A 20,573-nucleotide genomic window follows, 5' to 3' on the forward strand; every position below is an offset into this window, starting at 1 on the left:
GCTGTTCATCATCATATTGCGGCGGCGAGCCGGGCCGGGTCAAGAGTCAACTTGTTAACCTCTCCCAGGCTGCGGGGCCGCTCGCCGACGCCAACTCATTTATATCTGTCATCGCTTATCATTCCAGTGCAGGAACGTGACTAATGCCTCTGCGGCCACGGGCCACTTGTCATAATTCCCCCGCCGCCATCTGCGTCGCCTGCTCTCCTGGCGCTTTGTGCGCCGATGAAAGCGTGCCTATTACTTCTGTGGCGGTGCTTGTAACTCTCCAGGGAGTTGAGGCATTTTTCAAAGCATACTCACAGTACGCAACCTTCGTTGCATCTAATCGGATTCTGTTTAAGGGTTAGCCATTTTCCCCCATTATAAGGCGCACGTAATAGCCTTCCATTTTCTCAAAAGCTTCAGTGCTTCTTATAGTCCGCTGCATCCTATACAGTGCCAGTTTTCATTTTTGGGGGAATAAAAAAATTAAACACCTTAATCGCCACGTAAATTCTTGCATTTTTACCTCTGCATTTCAGTCATACATGTACTTTTTACAGTTTTTTTATAGAGCCTTGTTTGAAATATTGATATGCTATATATGCTCCAATTTTGAAAGCCAGTATGAAGGGACAAGGCAGAAAAAACTGTTGAGTTTTTGTAAAAAAAACAAAACAAAAAAAACGGATTTTAAATCAACAAAACAATATAGTTCAAGGTTTTTGTTTGCCATTTTTACTGTGAACTGAGTTGTTTATATTCTTGAATAAAGTTTGACTCACTCATCTTTGATTTCCTTTAGCGCACCTCCATCTAGTGGATGCATAACGCAACCCCAGCCACTACTGTAGCTTCTATTCTATGCGCCTTCTAACGTGGTGCGCCTTATATATGAAAACGGTTTTAAATTGGGCCATTTGTTGAGGGTGCGTGTGTATTATATGTGAACAATCATTAAATAAATTAAAGCCGTGAACAAACCTAAAATGATGTTATTGATGTGGGAGACATGCAAGATTGCAATGCAGATTTGTCATTTTGGCCTTCTCGATGTGTGCATTTTGTTTGTGTTGTGCTGTTTTCTGTCACAGATCATTCCGAAATCATTTAATCACACGGTATAAATATGAAATCTGATGTGTGCATAGGCTTGAGGGCAAGGAGAGTAAACACTGTATCCTTTGTAAGTGTCAAGTGAGAGCACCATCCAGCCAGACGGGACTCCTATTGACGTATATGGGGCCCTGAGGTCAATGTTGTGAGTTTGCTTTACGGCCCACAAACACTCACAGGCGCACAAATGTCAGGCCGGAGCAATCGGCTTTATGAGGAGGGTGATTGGTGTTTGGTGGGGCGACGGGTCCGAATCTAAGAGACATCTTGTCGCTTTATATTGACCAATATAAGTAGTTGGAAAAGTGGAGGTGCTTGGAGAGTTCTTCCTCAATATTGTTCCTAAATAGTTTTGTCAGAGGACCTCAATTATTGTCTTTTTTTCAACAGTTACATATTTGCACATAGAAGAGGACGTTTTGGATGCAAACCACGGGATGTTAACCGCTAATGAATACAACCAATGAGAAGCAATCGCATTGCGAGTCATTAATGGTGAAGACCTGCTCGAAAATCGCTCGTGTGTGATCCTTGTAGCGTAAACACAAACACGCATTTATCTTCTCTCCTAACCTAATGTTAACCCCTTGTCTTATATTTTATGAGATCCAAAGCTGTGTGATCTTGTTTTCGACTAAAAATGAAGATACGCTTGAATCGTTAAGGTCAACCACAAGTCAGGATTTAGTCGAATTCAAAACAGGTGCTATCGGCTGTTTAAATAGTCCACATTCTTCATTATGAGTAAAGTTTGAGTAAAGTAAAAAAAAAAAGTAAAGTAAAAGTAAAGTAAAAAAAAATCCAAACACCCTTAAAAGAAAAAAATATATGGTAATAACTCATTTACTGCCAGCTCAGTAAAAATGGATCTTTGCCGTATGTAGTGACAAATAGAATCATGAACTCATTCACTTACTCATAGGTAATCAGTTTGTTGTTATACAGCAAACACGGTGTTTTCATATGTCAGTATCTGGAAAAAAAAAAGTAATTTTAAAAACTTTAAGATTGGCAATTTTTTGCTAACAAGTGAACACAAAAAAATATTTCTGTGCTTTGGCTTCTTTGTCATAGCTTCAGTTGTTTTACCGTAACCCCATAAAATGCAACTTGGCCGATGTCATTGGCTAAAGTCCCGCATGGCGTTTTTTGTTCCCCGAAAGGCCGGGGTGGACGTTCTGCTGCAGGACGTGGACGGAAACGCGCCTCTGGACTACGCCTCTGAGGGAACGGAGAGCCGCTACATTCTGCAAAAACACCTCGAGGAAAATGGTAAATACAGTTTGACACCAACACGTTTATGCATTTGGATATGTGGAGCAAATATTGCCCACCGCGCTTCAACCTAATGGAGGTCCCGCGTGTTCTCCTTCGAGATTAAAATCATTCAACCAAAAATTTCAAATTGTATTCCAAGCATATGAAAAAAAGGGATTAGTAGATGACGGGCACAGATGAACGTTGCAAAACTATAAATGGCTTTTTCTCAAAAGTAGAGATTTGAACTTAAATTGCTCTGTCAAATTACGCTAGCTACCTTCATGTTATGTATATTTATTTAAAGAAAATGAAAGAAGGAATTTGAATATAGACATAAGATTATAGACTATAACGCCCCCCCCTTTCTTCAATTCATCCTACTCACATCACCAGATTGATTATATTATTGTATTTTTCTGACTGTAAGACGCACCTTTTTTCTCATGATTTGAGCCCTGCAGCTCATAGCCCACTGTGGCTTATTTGCAGAGATTTATTTATTTATATATTTATTTATTTTGCTAGCCACGAGGAAAAAATCCACCGTTAATGTATTTGTTCAATGTCTCACTGATGAAATACAAATTTAATATATATGTGTGTGTGTATATATATATATGTATATATATATATATATATATATATATATATATATATATATATATATATATATATATATATATATATATATATATATATGGTTGTATATACTTGGTTTGTTTGTGCAAAAAAAACAAAACAAACATGACCATAAAGTTTAACCTCCCCGCAGCTAGAGTCATGAAAAAAAAAAAAAAAGTATTTTCCATAGGAGGCAGACACTGCTGTTCAATATGGACGATGATTAGGATCTATTACCGATCGATAGGACCGATTTGGCTAGTTTGACTGTTTTTTTATGCATGGCCTTAGGGTTGAATGTGGTTAGAAACATGTACAGCATGTAACAAACCTCCTTAGACCTACCGTGAAGCTTCACGTGATGAGACCACAAACCCTTCAAGAGTCAAGAGGAGCCTACACACACACACACACACGCACACAGCAAACAGTCTGTGTGTGCAATGAGCCCCGGCCATTTACAGTAATTTATGGTTACTTCACTCAGCTTTTGTTAGCCAAGCCCTGAAATGATCACATCCCTCCTGCAGTGTGCCCCCCCTTGCTTTTTCGTATCCCCACCGCCACTATAACCACCGTGCAACACATGGCGTGCTGGCTCTCTGTTGCTATGGAAACGTTGTTCCACTGCCTTTTCCCACATTCGTCTGCGGGGGAAAAAAACTGCGTATCTACTGTACTTTTTAATTCAATTTCCTGTGAGTATGTTCCACTGTAATGAGTTGAAAGGATACTTTACTGAGTTGGCCATTATCAGCAGGGAAAAAAAAAAATCTTATTTTGCCCCGGTGATTTTGCCCCTGTTTATTTTTTTTTTTTTTAAATGCATGCATCTTCAGTCTGCGTTGAAGGCAGAATGTTGCTGTAAAGAGGCAGTTTGAAAAGTAAAATCAAATAAAAACAAAAAATTCCACGTCTGACAGTTCGGCCTGTGCGTGTCAAAAATGGATTTCCTGTCAAATTTTGTTGGCGTGACTTATTGTCTGAAAAATCCGACACTTGTTTTTGCGTACAGGCGTGGACGTGTCTTCTCTGCGCACCATGAAGACACAGAGGTCCAACAGCATGCTATCCGACGTTAGACAGCTTGTAGCCGCCGGGGCGGACCTCAATCAGCCCAATGACGACGGGGTCACCTTGGTATGTCTCCTTTGCGTCTTTCTGTCGGTTCGGACGCAACTCATCCAAGCCTTTGAAAAGCTTCACATAGCGTGCGCCAGCGGCTTTCGGGACGTGGCGGCCGTGATGTTGGAGAATGGGGCAGATCCTCACCCTGTGGCTCACAACTTTTGGACACCTCTTCACCTGGCTGCTAAATACGGACAGGTAAAAAAAGTCTGGAATTTCGTTGGAGATTTCTTACTGTGCGAGCGCCATTGATCGATTGTCAGCGGAGTAATGAGGAAAGTATTGATGGATGGTCGGCGCCATGGACTGGCCCGCAGTCACTCTGCACACTTTCTGATAAACTGCTCCTTTTGCCTCCATTGATCCTCAGCCCTATTGCTTATGGATTGGGCCTAGCCTTTTAGACGAGCTCTTTTGTGGTCTCTCGGAGAAGGAGGGGACACTTTTAGCAAAGTCGCAGAGGAAAGCTGATTTTATCTGATGCTACGAAGTAGAAGGAGCGGATTAAATTCAAATATTGCACACTCGGCGTGAATTTTATAATTACCTTTCTCGGCTTTGGGTTCGCGTGCTGAAAAAGAGAATACTTGCATATTTAGAATCACTCCGAACGTTCGCGTAAAGACTTTTTTCGCTGTCATATCATGAATGTCGAGCACGAGATTGTTGAGTTTGCCATAAGGGAAAAAAACATACAGGAGGCCGGTATCCTGCGTGTTTTTGATCCTTCTCTCTGAAACACAGCTGATTGAAATGATTGGGATCATTTTCAAGCTCCTGGAGAGCTTGCTAATAAGCCCATCATTTGAATCAGGTGTGTTGGGAAGAGAAACCCGGAAAACATGCAGGATACCAAACCTGGAAGACTGGAGTCGGACACCTTTAGACGCAACAATAACAAAGCCCGAGCCACGGGTAAACATCGGCAACAGGTACCATATGTCAATGTCAGTGTAATTAAGATGTTTGCCCCGAACTGTCGATTGAATGTGAGTTCGGAACAAAGCTACGTCGTTTGTATCGCGAGTCGGAAGCCACAGTTGTAGTATAAAGAAGAGTCAAGCTATTATACTGTGACAGGCGCCGGCAACAACCTCAATAAAGACGTACCAAGGCATTTGTTTCCATATATCCAACCATCCGTGTTGGAGGGCCGCTTCTTCGTACAAGGGTCGCAGGATTACTGGCGCCTGTCCCAGCTGACTTTTGGGCAGTAGGTGAGGGGACACTTTGAACTGGTTGCCAGCCATTTGCAAGGCACACAGCCCAACAAGCATTTGCGCACCCAATCACACCTAAGGACATTTCAGTATGTCCAGTAGACCTGCCATGCATGTTCTCGGAGGGTGGGAGGAAGCCGGCGTACCCGGAGAGAACCCACACGGGCTCGGGGAGAGCATGCAAATTCCGCACAGGAAGGCGAATTTGAACTTGGGTCCCTGAACCGTGAGGCGGATGGTTAGGGTTAGGTTTAAAACAAGGTTTATTTTGAAGTTGGCCTTCTCACCGCATTCACATCGTGTTTTACCGTCTTGCAGCATTCACAGTTGTTGCTGCGATTGTATTGAGTTCTTTTTTCTGATTTGTACACTACGTAAAAGGCGGGTGTCCCAGGCAACCATGCGCATGTAACCATGCGCAATCTGTGAGTGAATGCACCATTGAGCAGCAACTATTTTGGATGTCAGTAAGGCGGGCCTTACATTGCGGCTTCCACAACCGTGCAGAATAAACGGGAAGGAAGGTTAGGCTGATTTGAGGACATGGTGGCAAACAGTTGCCTGGAAACGCTGACGGCCAAGCGTAACTCTAGCTCCAGCGTTAAACCCAAAGACCTCATGTGCAATGTTGCATACATGCCACACTCTCACCCTTTAAGAAGACGTATGACCCTATTACCGCGGCAAATTAAGCTCCGCTCTCCTGCTATTGCGATAAGTGAGAGCGCCGGCGACCTCTCCGGGAAGAGTTTTCAAATAATCACGGTTTGTGAGGGGATTAAAAAAGCCTTTTAATGAAATGTTTTACATCGTGGCTCTGTAGCGTGTGGATTCATTTCATTGGGGAAAAAGTCATGCGATTCATTTTAAAGTTTGCATCTTGTCACGTTACAAATGTTGCAGTGACTTTCAAAGTAAGGTTGTTCTCTTTGTTAGAGGGTCAGCGGGTCCGGACGACCTTTTGGATCCTCCGGAAGGTTGAGATCTTGGTCTGTTAGTGACGTCTACGTCAGTATTTATAGGCCGTGAGCACAGCTGACTGTTTGTGGCTCGTGGAAGATGAGTCATTTTTGAACAGGTGCTACAGTGATTGTGCTGAGTCACACACACACACACACACACACACACACACACAACTTACACAAAGTGTCTCAACTTTTGCCTTTGTCATACATTTTGATAAACATTTTTCCAGTATCAAAAGAGTGAAGTACCATAACATCTGTGTGTGCAACTTGATCTTCCTAATTTCATTGGCCTACTGTATTCATGGTCTCACTTCCACTACCGCCCCTCCCCAATTATCTACACGTTATGTGAGATATATTATCGTGTCTTTTCCTTGATATGTGCAGGGATTTTTTTTCCAAAGCTGAGCCATGCCCTCTGTTTGGGGCATGGCCGAAGACGCAGTTGTTTTAATTTTTGTTTGTTTCTGTTTTTTTCCCTCCATCACTCCCGGATGTAACATTATCCCTGCCAGGTTTTAAGCATCATCAGCGCATCTAACTAGACACAATGCAGCTCTGCTTAACTTTTGGCTTTGACCTGAAACAACAAAGTCAAACCGCTGGATTCTGAAAGTAGCTTTGGATCTTCACCCAATTCAGCTGATTCATATCATAGGGAGTTTTGATGTGCGCGGTTATTATGTAAATAACCCCATTTAGGTTACAGAAGGGTTCGCTCACAGACATATTTTCCAAATGATTTTTTTTTCACTTAAACAATGTAGCAAAACAATTGTAACCAGTCAGTTCGAGCCAAATGAGACAGCTCACATCTACAGTATTGTAGTCGTCGAAACGAGAATTTGTTTCCTTGATTGACAGTCACCATTCGGGCTCGTGTGCGGTTGCGGCGCATTATTCGAGCCGAGGGGTGAGTTATCATCAACAAAATTACATTTTAATGGAAATGTGCCAGTCAGCCATGAGAAGCAGTACTCCCTGTGGCGCTGGCACACATACGCTCTACAACATTTTTATTAGTGCTGCACAACCACAGTGTTTACAAGTACAGTGTGGAAAAGATTACCCCTGTGAGTCCTAGTCCTAAGGTCCTAAGATCCATCGGTGGTGTCATCCGCAGCCTTAATAAAAAATAGCTTTCCTGGAGAGAATGAACACGTATAAAAAGAGTGACAAACGATGGGCACACTCAAAGACAGTTGGAAGAAGAATGCAGGTCAGAGGTAACAGTCGCTGTCACATTCATGTGTGCTCAAATGGCAACCGGGGGTTAACGTGTCACATTGACGTGTGATGGCTCACTATGACATGGGGGGGGGGGGGGGGGTTGTTAAAAGTGTCATGTGTCAAATAAGCTGCAGATATGGGACGCTTCTCAAATAGGCCCTGTGCCTCCTTCAATTAAATGCAAATGATTTAAATGAAAATTAAATTTTCTCCCAAGGAATATTAAAAAAAAAAAAAAAGAAAAGGCATGGTTGTAGGTGGTCAACAGATGTTGGCGTATTGTGCAAACCAAAACAGGAGCACCTACAGCATTGTTTCTATCATCAGTTATGCCTGGATGAATTCATCTAGAATTAATTTATTTTGTGGAAAGTCCATGTTATCCAGCCCAGGTCATGTGCAATTGAACACATAAATGCTTTATGACGACATATCTACATCCATTTATTTACTCAGGTGCACTTCTGTATGGCATGTGGAATTCTTTGCTCTGTTAACATAAGCTGTATTCCAACATAAACACGTTTTCCTTGCTTCCGATACAGACGAGCATCGTTTGTCAACTCCTGAAGCACGGAGCCGACCCCACACTGTTGAACGGCAACCAAGACAAGCCTGCAGGTTATAACTCAAAAATTATTGCGCTCATATGCAACAGACTAAAAAAAAAAAAACCTCCCTAATAAGCCTCTTTTGACATCTGTGCATATTTACAAGCGATAATTAGTCCTTGAGTTGAAAAAAAAAAAATCTCACTGGCACCTCTGTGTTTGCCCACACACAATGTTCACATTGAATGTTAGCTAATAATTCAGGCATGATTTGATTTACTTGATAATTGCTTTACAATTTCCTGGAAATGACACTATTTATTGGCACAATGACAAGAATCATGATTGAAGAAAAAGCAATTTGGAATTTAATAACATTTACGTATACAGACAGACCAATGCAGACAGACATATAGCTAGACGGACACAGATTATAGATAATATAGATAAACAAACATAGATATAAGCGGATGGATGGATGGATAAATAGATAGATTGACGGATACATAGATAGACAGACAGACAGACAGACAGATAGATAGGCAGGCAGGCCATACTTACTATACGGGGTCAAAGCAAATGCAGCATCTGCCGGCCCGGCGATCATTTAGCGTGGAGCCGCTTCACTCTGGCCATAATCAATAGCTGCCCTCTCTAGCTTGCGGGCTCACAACAGGCTTGAGATAAGGCCTCGGAGACCTCCATCATCCCCCCCTCCCCCCTCTAACCTTCCCCATTAGAGCCCTTGGTCCATTCTTCAGCTTCTAACATGATGAACGGAAGTAAGTGATGAGAGTCCGGGGGGTCGTCAGCCGCAATGAAACCTCTGTGTCCAATAACGCCCTAAGTGATGCTTGAGTGTAAAATATGTCTGCTTAAGAGTCTACTGTCAATGGAAAAGTGTCCGTGTGCGCCCAAAACTCCATATGTTCAGATGTCCCCTCAAAGACAAACGTGCCCTTGAGAGATTTTTTTTTTTTTAGCCGATCCGGCAGTCGTGGACTTGAATTTTGTCTCAATCGTCCTCAGACGTCGCAGCGTCGGAGCACATAGCTGACTTACTGCTGAGGGCCGAGGCCTGCTGGCTGCCGAGGCTGAAGGACCCTTCCGCCCCTCTGCTCTCCATGGACCACCAACACTATGACGCTACTGGATCGCATGACATTAACACCCCGATCAAAAACCTGTAAGTTTAATACATGCCGTCTTCAAATCTCACGTTTAAATGCAACCACTTGTATTTCCCTCGCAGGAACCCTCTCGGCCTCCCCATCTCAAAACGGGACAGCCTCCTGGAGAAATGGGTCATGTTTCGGGAGGCGGGCGGGGCGCTCAGCCGCCAGCCTTCGCTAGATAACATCCTGGATGGTCCCTACAGCTCAGGAACAACCAAACTGGAACAGGTGAGGTGTTTCTCGAACTTGTGTGCGCAAGTATGTTTGGTAGCTGTGGTAATGCAGGGTTAAAATCTGAGTTTCTTCCAGGTGAAGCTGATGCCTCCAGCACCCAACGACGACCTGGCGTCCCTCAGCGAGTTGACTGACAGCAGCCTGCTCTACGAGATGCAGAAGCGTTTTAGCAATGACCAAATATATGTAAGTCCACGCCCTGGATTTTGTAGGTGTACCTAATGAAATAGGTAGGGCTGAGCCCTAATATCGGTATGTCGGTGCGTTGCAATATGAAGCGACACAATATGCTTATCGCAATACGATATTGAGTTTCCAATATATTACGAATCAATTTTGAGATGCCTTCTATTTGTTATATTCCATTATAACTGTTAGGTTCAGGCAACCAAGAACATTTAATAAACAACAAACCAGAAGGAGACAACTAGCTTTTACTCACGAGGAGAGTGGACAGGGACCTTCTCAGGTCTAACTGCACACCTCCTCCAATCTTCATGTATTAATTTGGGTTGGCCCTAGTTACAAAGCCATTGTTGGTCCTTAGCATCTTCTTTCAATTCTTTGATATGAAATGCCTTTGTGGAGATCAAAGGATTGGACAAAGTACTGCCACATATTTGTGCTGCTTCTTGACTACAGCGCTCCCTGTCACTGCTCTTATGGCACACTAAAATATAGTCGGCAACAATGACAATGGAAAAAAATCTATTAAATGGGGGGAGGGGGTCAATAGATGCTTTCAGGGCTGAATTGGAATTGCCTTCATCTGCAACAATTACCCCAATTTTAAATGCGCGCCATTTTCTGGTCTTCAGCCTGTATGAATCTATAGGGGAACGGCAATTTCAAGCAAAACTTCGACCTACGCGGCACACGCTGAATGTGCGTTTATGTGGTTGCCCACATGTGAGGTGAACCGGCCCACAGCAGGGAGGGGGGCACAATTGAAGGGAATCAAGTGGCTGAAGGAAAGAAAGAAAATGACTTCGTGTGTGAAGACAGAAGGACGTTTCTGGGTAAAATGCTGCAATCACGACAACGACGCCTGATGCAATTGAGTGCAAGCACAAAGGAAATGCTCACGCAGTGAGGTCCACTTGCGTCAAGTAAACACTATTCAAGCCGCAATGTATATACATGTTGATTTGACTTAAAAAATGATCTTGTCATCTAAAAGTACAACAAAGTAAGTGCTAGGGTCAAACTGCATTTACAAGTTGTGAGCAAAACTGACAAATAGGTATTAACAAACGTCACGGTAAAAATTGATTGAATTTACATGTAGCATTTGTCATCGTCTTTTTCAGACCGTAACAGTCCATTTTGGTAGAAAAGTCTCATTTTTACTTTGAGTGTTCGTGAGTTTAGTTTCAACATATGTGTTTTGTTCTTCTTATCGAGCTTCTGAAGCATTTTGTTTTCGCTTGAGTCGATTAAATTATGTATTCGTGACTCTTTAATAAAGCAATCAATTCAACCAGTTTAATATATTTTCAAAAATGTAATAATGTTGAAATTTGTCAAATGGACCCATAATACATATCGTTAACGAGCTTGGTTATTTAGTGACTAAATATAAAAGGCGGCAAACTTGTTTGGGGACCCAATTTGTGATGAGGAAGTGTGCAATTTGCAATTTATTTTGTAAACTATTTTGTAAACTTCAGTATGGCTGAAAAGTAACAAATATACTTGTTGGCAATTTGAATTTGTTGCTGAACAAAAGGGCAATTTTGTTTGGCTTTAATGATTTTTTTTGTTTGTTTTTAGCAGTGGGGGTCCTTGGAAAATTTGCTATTCAAAAGTGTGTCCCTGAATCCAAAATGGTTGAGAATCCCCTACCTGTCAATTACACGTTGTTAACTGTTGGACAAACAATTTGAAATACAGTTAATAAAAAGTGATACACCCCCTTAAATCTATCCTATCAAACTTCAGCCTTTATATAAAAAACACCACATGGGATAGTGATAAATGAGGACAAAGAGTGCAATCTCTCCATATGCTCCCAGCAGGGTGTTGTGAGATGACACTTTTGATGAGGTTTCTTTCACATGCTGCCAGCAACGCCCCCCCCCGACTTCCAAAAGAGCATCATTGAATCGGTGGACAACCATCGTTAAGAATGACTCGGCTGTTCAGTCATGCGTTAGCCGATTGAAAGTTGTTTACCCTCTTGAACACGCTAAAGCTCGTAAAAGCGTAATACGTTCGGGTCATCAACCTTGAAGCAGCGGGGCCCGTGCGCCGCTTCCAGCTTTCAAAGCTCCTCGGGGACCATTTATTAGGGATCGCAAGGCAACACCTCGCTTTGAAGTGGAACTGTAGAAGGGTGCTAATTATGTGTTGTCAACGGATTATACGGCGCACCTCCAGTGACTGGCTTATCTTCAAACTGTTTTCATATATAAGGCGCACTGCAATGTAAAAGGTGTAGAATAGAAGCTACGGTGGAGGCTGTGATCCTGTGATGCATCCACTAGGTGGAGCTGCGCTAAAGGGAATGTCAATAAAACAATCAGATAAGTCCGTCAAACATTTCAATCAGAAATGAAGCCTAAAGATGATTCGCGGAAAGATCAATCTGAAGAATGGGGAAAAATACCTCTTGATTACAGTAAAAGACTGTTTAGGCGAGGGGTGTCAAATTTGTTTAAGTTTGCAGGCCACATGAATTAAAATCTATTCTCAAGTGGGCCGGACCAATAACATCATGGTATATATTTAAATAACTTTAAAACAACATTTTTTTTAATACAGTACTGTCCTAAATAAACAAGTACAACCTCTATTAATTATAAAATATTGACATTATTAATCGTAAAACAAGTTTTTATTTAAAAATTCAGCTCATTTATATACTTTACAAAATCATTTGTTGGTCCAGATTTGTGCGCCTTGTCCCCATATAAAATGTTTCATAATTGGAGCATGTATATAGCATATTAAAATTTCAAACGGGGTGTTATCAAAATTTGAATTGTGAAAAATACATAATACAAAAATACAAAAAATAAAAATGTATGCAATGCATAAGGTGCAGCGGATTATAAGGTGCACTGTCAGCTTTTAAGAAAATTGAAGGCTTTTATGTGTGCGAAAAATACAGTACTATTTAATCACACTTGGAAAACAAAAGATTCCCTTGGCATACATATTGATGTTTGTTTGTTTGTTTGTTTTTGGGATTTACTGCAGACTTACATCGGACACATTCTTTTGCTGGTCAACCCTAACAAAGAGCTGCCCATCTACTCCACTTTGGTAAGAATCACTTTCGGTTATTAAATATCTATTTATAAATGACTTGAGGTAATTGGATACTAAAGTTGAAAAATGCTGGACTGGACTTTGACACCTATGATTTAAAGGGAAGCATTAAATACCGGACACGGTAGTTTGGGGGGAGTGACACTCCTAAATCCATATGAATGCAGCAAGCATAAATGCATTCAATTTTGTATATGCTTATACAGGGGCTAGTCCATGTAGTGCACTTTAAATGTTCTGTCGGCTGCCTAGTCGGAAGGCAAAGATTGGCAATGGACCTCGCGGTTAATAAATAATGCATTCTTCCTGTCAGCAACGCACAGCAGAAGGCTGAGTGCGCATCCAGAAGTGAAGGGCGGAGCTACGCGCAGATTCGGAAACAAATGCAACTACCAGGAAATGACACAATACAAATCATCCTTCAGTAGAATGCATCTTTTTCCAAATAGCACATTAGGAGGATTTGGACTTGATCAGAGGAGACATCTTCTCCTGGCAAGCTCCATCCTTGCGGGAGCTGCTAGAAGGACATATGTCGCAACATCCGCCGTCTGCTCGCTCGCTCGCTCGCTGTCACTCTCTCACAATTGGTGGACTGCACCTGCTCAGACCAAGAACCAGATGTCCATTCAGGATTTTTCAGTTTTCTGTGATTTCATGGCCTTACTTGTCATATATCCTTCCATTTCGTTGCGACTAACTTTTCTAAAGTCAGCCGTTGTCCAAACACACAATAATATAAGACTCCAAAACCCCATGAAAATAAGTCAAATTGACACTACAACATATCTCGCACAACATGTAGATGACTAGGGAATGGCGATGGGGGAAGTGATCTGGTGTCTGTGTATGTGTTTGTGTAAGAGTGTTCTTTAGCTGATACACCAAGCATGCTCAGTAGGTGCAATGTGTTGATCTTTCTAAGGACACATGGTAGAAAGGGAGTGAGGGGGTGGGGGGGGATTAGTCTGCAGAAATATCCTATCCAAGAGACAGGGTCCAGACAACAGTTCGTTTTGGGAGCAGGTCAACCTTTTCTTTGTCTATTATTTTCGTCATAATAAGCCCCTGTGAGTAACTTCCAACAGTTTGAATTTGTGCGTTTGGTTACATAGATATAATTTTCTCATGTAACTGCCTTTCATATCCATAAAGAGGAGACATAGCTGGCATAGTTGAAATACTCGGAGTATCATTGAAGTATCTGGAGGCCGGGCCAAGTGTCCTCTTTTTTTGGAAATCAAAATGTGGTCACCCAGCATAAGTTTGCAAGCTAACGAGCTACGCTTGTCTCTCTCAGGTGAGTCAGCTGTACCTGAGCTCCACTGGCCGCCTGTGCTCCTCCCTGCCGCCTCACATCTTCTCCTCGGCGGAGAGAGCGTACCACATGATGCTCCAGGAGAGACGACCCCAGTGTTTCATCTTGAGGTGCGTGTCGCGACGCCAAGCCTCCAAACTTGCACCGAGGCCAAAAAGTCAACAGTGCAAAATAATTGCAGAAAAGATAATAAAGTTTGCCCCTTCTGTTTTGACACCTGTTAAACATCCCGCCCCCCGAGAGATAAACGGCCACGGGCCTGTTTAGCGTTGACGGCGGGATGAGTGTCGTGGTGTGCTTGGCCTGAAGGAGGCAGCTCCTTGATTGCAATTACGCTTCGCTCCAGCTCACTTCTAGCGTTCCCGCTGAGTTGGAACCGATCTGGCAGTGAGCTAATGCGCCTCGGCCACAGGCCATCCGTCTCTCTCATGTGCACACACACACTTGCAAACGCACGCGCACAAGCCAGGACATTGACCTTTCCTCGTCTTTTTCTCACTGCTTGCTTATCTTGCTTCTTTTAACACCAAATAGGAGCTTTTGCTTGGACATTTTTCAAAAAGACAGGAGAGGCATGTTGTATCGAAAATGGTGACACGCGTTAAAAGATGTACCGTAGTTCTCAGAGTTTTTTTCCTCTGTTTCAACCTCAACATTATATAATGACTTGCAGTTTCTTATCTGCCACCGGAAACCAATACCAACCGAAGCTTATGCCCGGATCCATTATCCCCAAGTGATGACCGCCCCCAAAGAAAAAAAAAATCCCCCCTTGAAAGTGCAACTGTCCGCCCCAAAGCTGCGTGCTTCTGACTCTGCACACTGCTTCCATGTTTACAGACGTTCAATCAGCGGCCATAATCCCCCCCCAGGCCGGCTCGCTAAGCAAATGCCCTTGAAGTCTAATAAGCGTTCAAAAAAAAGACGCTGGCAAATGGGCTTTTGGAGCCGGGCGCTCAGCGGGAAATGCACTCCGACAAAACCGGCGGCACGCTGCTGTCATTAGGGAGGCCTCGTGACCTTCTGCGGCCATCTGCCGATGCCGTGTGCGGTGCAGTGCGAACGCCGGCCGTGCTCGATGCCGTCCATCAGGCCTCCACTAGTGGAAAGATCGTAACTGTACGTAAAAGATAAGCAAGGGGGGCAGGAGCTTTAGGATGCCGTTTTTACCTCCGTTTTCTGAACACGTTCAATCTCAGGTACGTGTATATTTTTTTTCAAGTGCTCGGTTGTAAACGCGGCCAATTGTTCGGTTGACGTCGTCATTTCCCCGTGAGCCGGAGGTGTCATGTGATTAAATCATGCTATCGGCTTGGAATTAACTGAAATGAGATCAATTACTCAAACACGCCTGAAGAGGGAGGCAAAACACAAACACGAGCCAACTCTCAAATCATGACAGGCCTGGTAACGGTTGTTCCACGGACTGGTAACGGTGCAAATTCTAATCAATTTGAAATCATTGTTTGTTGCAGTTCTTCCAATGACTTATATGCAGACCTAGATTGTGCGCTGTACATTTTGTTTTGTTTTCAACAATTTGTTTTTGTGTCTTTTAGTGGGGAAAGTGGTTCAGGGAAAACCGAGGCCTGTAAGCACATCGTGCGACACCTGACGGCCAGATCCAGTCCCAAAGGCTTTGCGCTGGAATCCAGAATGAAACATGTAAGTTGGAACTGGCACAACATGCAAACACAATTTGATTTGAATGTGTAGAATTCACTTATTGTGGCACTTGTTCAGACCCCCATATAAATAACAACAACAAACAAAAGCTAAAATTGTGAACAAAGGGATAACAAGGAATATAGATCAACTTTCAACAAACATTTACTTGACATTTTACAGGGTTTATATGGGTTAGTCTAAAACTGAAAAAAAAATGCTTGATGTGCATCAAAGTGCCTGAAATACAAAAATATCAATCCTTCTTTAAACTAATACCATTTTTGATCAACTGAACCGTTTGATGGTGGCATGGGGGGGAAAATTATATGTATATGTATAGGTATAATCCATTGCACCTTATAGTGCGGAAAATACGGTAATTCCTTTTGGTAGTAGTCACAACGTGTTTGACGCTCGTAGCTCAGCTTTTGCTTCTCCGGCTCCCTGCTAGCTAACAAAGCGAATAGCTGTTGAGAACAAGCGCCGTGTTCCACGATGAAGTCATCCTCATATCTGGGTCAGTGTGCTGCCTTATCATCTACGGACTACTCGGCACACTCACTTTACTCGACAATATGTACAGTAGATGTAGACTGACATCTGGTGGTAGGAAGTCAAACGTGGATTTCTATTTTCTTTGGAATAATGCAGGTGAATTGCATTCTGGAGGCTTTGGGGCATGCCAAGACGGAGAGGAACCGCAACTCCAGTCGCTTTATCAAGCTGCTTACCATGCAATACTGTGAGAACACAAGGATGATACTCAGAGGTAATGAATTATGATGATGATGATAATAATATATTTTTTCACAGCACTTGTAATCTTGAACAGCGTGTACAAACATTATGTACCAATTTAATGTTACTAGCATACCTTGACTATTTTTTCTGCTCCACCTTGTATATTTTTTAATTAATAATTTGTGATAAATCAAGCAATTGGGTCCTAATAGTTTGTAAAAATGTGTACTGCATTTAAAAAAAAAAAACACGAATGCCTGATCGAATTGCATTGTAAATTATGTAATTGGTTCCCCTGTGTGTGCTTTAAATTTGCCAAATATTATCATTTTTATTATATTAGTAGTAGTAGAAGTGTAGTGTTTGTGGTATTTCTCTGTGTATAAAATTAATATTTAGTAACATAATTTGTAAATGCAGCAAGAAACATACTGTCACTGCCTAAACTCAACAAAAACCACATAACAAAATCAACCCACAGCACAGTAGTTTGCAGCATTATGTGCAATGACGTAAAATTCCAGCAGAGGGCAGTAAAACCTCAATTTTACTACACTGCTTTGCAACTGTTTGTTTGACCTAGCGATATATTGTCATCATTTCATACTTATAATATCTGTTTGAATGTCTTCTGATGTTGTAGCGCGCGTGTACACGTACATGCTGGAGAAGTCTCGTTTGGTCCAGCGTCCCCTTCACCAACACAGCTTCAACATCTTCTATTTGATGGCTGAGGGCCTGTCACTTGAGGAGAAGGGCGCACTTGGTCTCACTAATGTATTGGCTCACAGGTGTGCTTTCTCATCACTTTCTAATGCTTTCTAAAAGAGTTCTTCTGTCTGTATTCAATGCGTACGCTTGTTCTTTGTGAAGGTATCTTAGTGGCGGATTTGCAGGGGGTGGCCCTCCCGTGGCCGCACAGAGCAGGGAGCGTCTCGACGCTCTTAAGCAAGCCTTTCAAGCCGTGGGCTTCAACAAGCAGGTATCAAACGTTTTTGCCATTTTCTGTGTTAGATGAGCCCATTTGATCCCCAAGACATGTTTTTATATATAGATTATTAGAGGTAAAAACTGAAAAATTTACATGGCTGTGGTTATTTGATTTTTTTTCGTTCCCCAAAAATAAAACTTGACTGAAAAGCAATGTATGCGCTGTACAGTATGTACGCATTTATGTACTGTATGTTGTATGCGCGATATTACAAGACGCACTGTCAGCTTTTGAGAAAATTGAAGGTTCTGAGGCGCGCCTTATAGTGCGGGAAATGATGTACGTTAATTGTCTCTGTGTCCTCCAGGAAGTGGATTCGGTGTTCATGTTGCTCTCCGCTGTGCTCCATATTGGAGAGCTGCGTTTCACTGCGCCGACCGATGCCGACAGCGCCGTCCCTTCGGACCCGCAACTGCTTGAGAAAGGTCTATACGCACACTTGCACCAGATCGCCGTTCATCGCCGTTTCTCCTCCGTTCCTCGTCACCCGAGGTCGCGCTCGCCGGCCTGTCGGTAACCGTGGCGACGGCGGATCACGCATGTAAACGCTCCCACGCTCGATCGAGCGCTTTGGGTCTCCCTCTGATTCTCGCTCGTCCAGTAGCCCCTAAAGTGAGCCTGCGCAGGCCCCGGTAAACAAATGACATCATGGTCTAAGCGGGTAAGCGGGCTGATGTCAGCCACGCGTGAGCTCAGCAAAGGAATTCGGGCTCACCCTTACACTTTTCTTTCATTTGGGCTCTGCTGAGAAATCCCCCTCACCAGTCTTTCGGTCCGCCGATCGATCCGGCAAGTGATGTCACCACCATGTCACTCGGACTCAGCGCTATTGCCGGTCACGCTCATCCTAACGATTTGTCATCATCTCAAGACTGGCTGAGTATTCCAGAAATGTGGATGACTTTGAGAAATGTGTGATGGGACAACAAAAAGACTTTAAGATGAAGAGTTAGGTTTTTGTGCGTAAGTGTTTGTGTGTGTATATATATATATATATATATATATATATATATATATATATATATATATATATATATATATATAAATACTCACTCGAAAGCTAATGTAACATTAAATGTGTGAGTATTTGAAGCGCTTGGAATGATTTACGTGTACAATTCATAAAATGACAAAAATCATGATACAAAAGCCACTCCAGAGCAAAATGATGTAAAAAAAAAAAAACCAAAACAAAACAAAATATTTTGAAGATAAGTTGTTTCAAAACCGATACGCGATATATTGGAAACTGAACGCCGTATTGCGATACGTGTATTGCGTCACTTCGTATGGCAATACATCCATTTATGGACATTATCGCCCAGCGCTACTTATTTGGTATTGGAATGAATGTGATTTAAACCTTTTTTGAAGTCATGCTTCGAGCCAGCTTGTAAGATCCAAAAAAGGACACGGAGGGCGTGCGAAGCATCATGACTTGATTTGCCTAATGTGTTTTCTGTTTTCATTCCCATCACCTTAACAGCATAATTGCTTGAATTATTTTAATCTTACTATTACCAATTCGGTGGAATCGAGGCCAACCGGTTAGCGCGTTTCTCAGGTCACAGTTTCAACTCGGGTTATGACCTTTATATATTCCTGAATTTGCATATTCTCCCTGTGCCTTTCCGCCCACATTCCCTAAAGGTGCACGGTTAGTTCATTGAAGACTCTATTGTGTGCAGGTGTGAATTATACATCTATGGACGCCCTGCGATTGACTGGCAGCCCTTTTCCAGTAGTCCGCCTCGCCTATATTTTTGACGTTATTCAAGATGAAGCGTTTTGTATTTATGAGAAAGAAATGGTGCTGCGGTATATTAATTAATAACATGTAATATATACGTTGTTTCTGTTTTGTTTACTAGCTACTTGTATCTTAAAAAGCAAAAATTGACTGTAGAGACCAATGTAATTAGTATAGCTTTGCCAACAGTTTGCTGGGAACACATCTGAGAACATGCCACACCCACATTAAAAGGGTACACCTTGGATGTTTATGAAATCAGCGGCTTATTCAATGATGGGGATAAACAATGAACGGCGCACATCAAAGAGTTCCTTGGACTTTTGTTTGTGCAGTTTATTGGCTGTGGGCTGTCGCAACGGTCCAATGGGAGAGCCGCGGAACCTTGGGGGAGGTCTTTATCAACTTTACGCAGTCAAAACATTAAAATAGAATGTTTTGGAATAAGTCGCTTCACAAACCGCTTTAGCATCCAAGCGAAACACTCACTTTTGCTTTGTTGGTCAGCATGTATTTCACATGCAGGTATTGTTTTATTTATTTATTTATTTTGCCCCTCAGTATAGCTGCTACGTGACAAGTGCAAATGAAATAATGGAAGGAATTATTCTCCAAACGAGAATCGGATTGTATTTTCCGATTTCGATTTGGTCTGACGAAATCTACCATGTATTACTCTTAAAAACTAAAGAAAATCCAATTCTTTATGATTAATATGTTTATGTTGGTGTTATTTCAGCATAATAAAGTGTATGGCTTTTGTGTGGAAGTGGTTCGCTGCCATTTTTTGGCATTTATTGCTATAAACGTTTTGAAGTGGTGCATGGTATTCCTTGCGGATTTTTCTTTTCAACACAACCTCATAAACAAGGTAAACATAACTTGGTTCAAAGCTGAAATTCAATTTCAGTTGATTCAAATCGTACGTATACGTTTTATCCATGTTTTTTATCCTTGTGTGTTTGATCCGTAGTGGCTGGAATGCTGCAGGTGTGTTGCAGTGACTTAAGCAGTGCCCTCACCTCAGATGTTCAGTACTTTAAAGGTACTCTTTGAAGGCCTCTTTAAATATACGGCGTAGAGTATATTGTGGCGTCAGCAGTCGCACGATAAAGGGGCTCTCCGGTTCCCGTCAGGTGACGCGATCACTCGACGCCACTCGGCGGACATGGCCCAGCAGTACAGGGACCAACTGGCTAAGGCCATCTACGGACGACTCTTCAGCTATCTGGTCAACTGCGTCAATGACTACCTGCGAGGACACCACGACACCGCCGGGTAAGGCCGCTTGCTTGGATCCCTCGCTATCTGACTGATTATTCCAAAGGATAACCAAATAACCACATC

General features: G+C 42.5%; 1 protein-coding gene across 3 annotated transcripts in view; it reads left to right on the forward strand.

Annotated features, from left to right (window-relative positions):
* myo16 (myosin XVI) overlaps nt 1–20,573 on the forward strand; it is a 77,710-nt gene that overhangs the window by 21,343 nt on the left and 35,794 nt on the right. For 2 of the 3 annotated variants that reach the window (XM_088414434.1, XM_088414432.1), the window contains exons 5-19: nt 2,262–2,370; nt 3,995–4,305; nt 8,071–8,146; nt 9,106–9,262; nt 9,329–9,479; nt 9,561–9,671; nt 12,687–12,752; nt 14,059–14,186; nt 15,636–15,741; nt 16,396–16,513; nt 17,129–17,276; nt 17,359–17,467; nt 17,784–17,901; nt 20,200–20,271; nt 20,363–20,504. In XM_088414434.1, the coding sequence (XP_088270560.1) occupies nt 2,262–2,370; nt 3,995–4,305; nt 8,071–8,146; nt 9,106–9,262; nt 9,329–9,479; nt 9,561–9,671; nt 12,687–12,752; nt 14,059–14,186; nt 15,636–15,741; nt 16,396–16,513; nt 17,129–17,276; nt 17,359–17,467; nt 17,784–17,901; nt 20,200–20,271; nt 20,363–20,504 (1,922 nt within the window). The remainder of the gene's footprint in view (nt 1–2,261; nt 2,371–3,994; nt 4,306–8,070; nt 8,147–9,105; nt 9,263–9,328; nt 9,480–9,560; nt 9,672–12,686; nt 12,753–14,058; nt 14,187–15,635; nt 15,742–16,395; nt 16,514–17,128; nt 17,277–17,358; nt 17,468–17,783; nt 17,902–20,199; nt 20,272–20,362; nt 20,505–20,573) is intronic. The other variant, XM_088414433.1, reaches the window with a different exon arrangement.

The sequence above is a fragment of the Hippichthys cyanospilos genome, chromosome 5, assembly GCF_059441005.1.
Source record: "Hippichthys cyanospilos isolate Australia breed blue-spotted pipefish chromosome 5, RoL_Hcya_1.0, whole genome shotgun sequence".
Taxonomy (NCBI): Eukaryota; Metazoa; Chordata; class Actinopteri; order Syngnathiformes; family Syngnathidae; genus Hippichthys; species Hippichthys cyanospilos.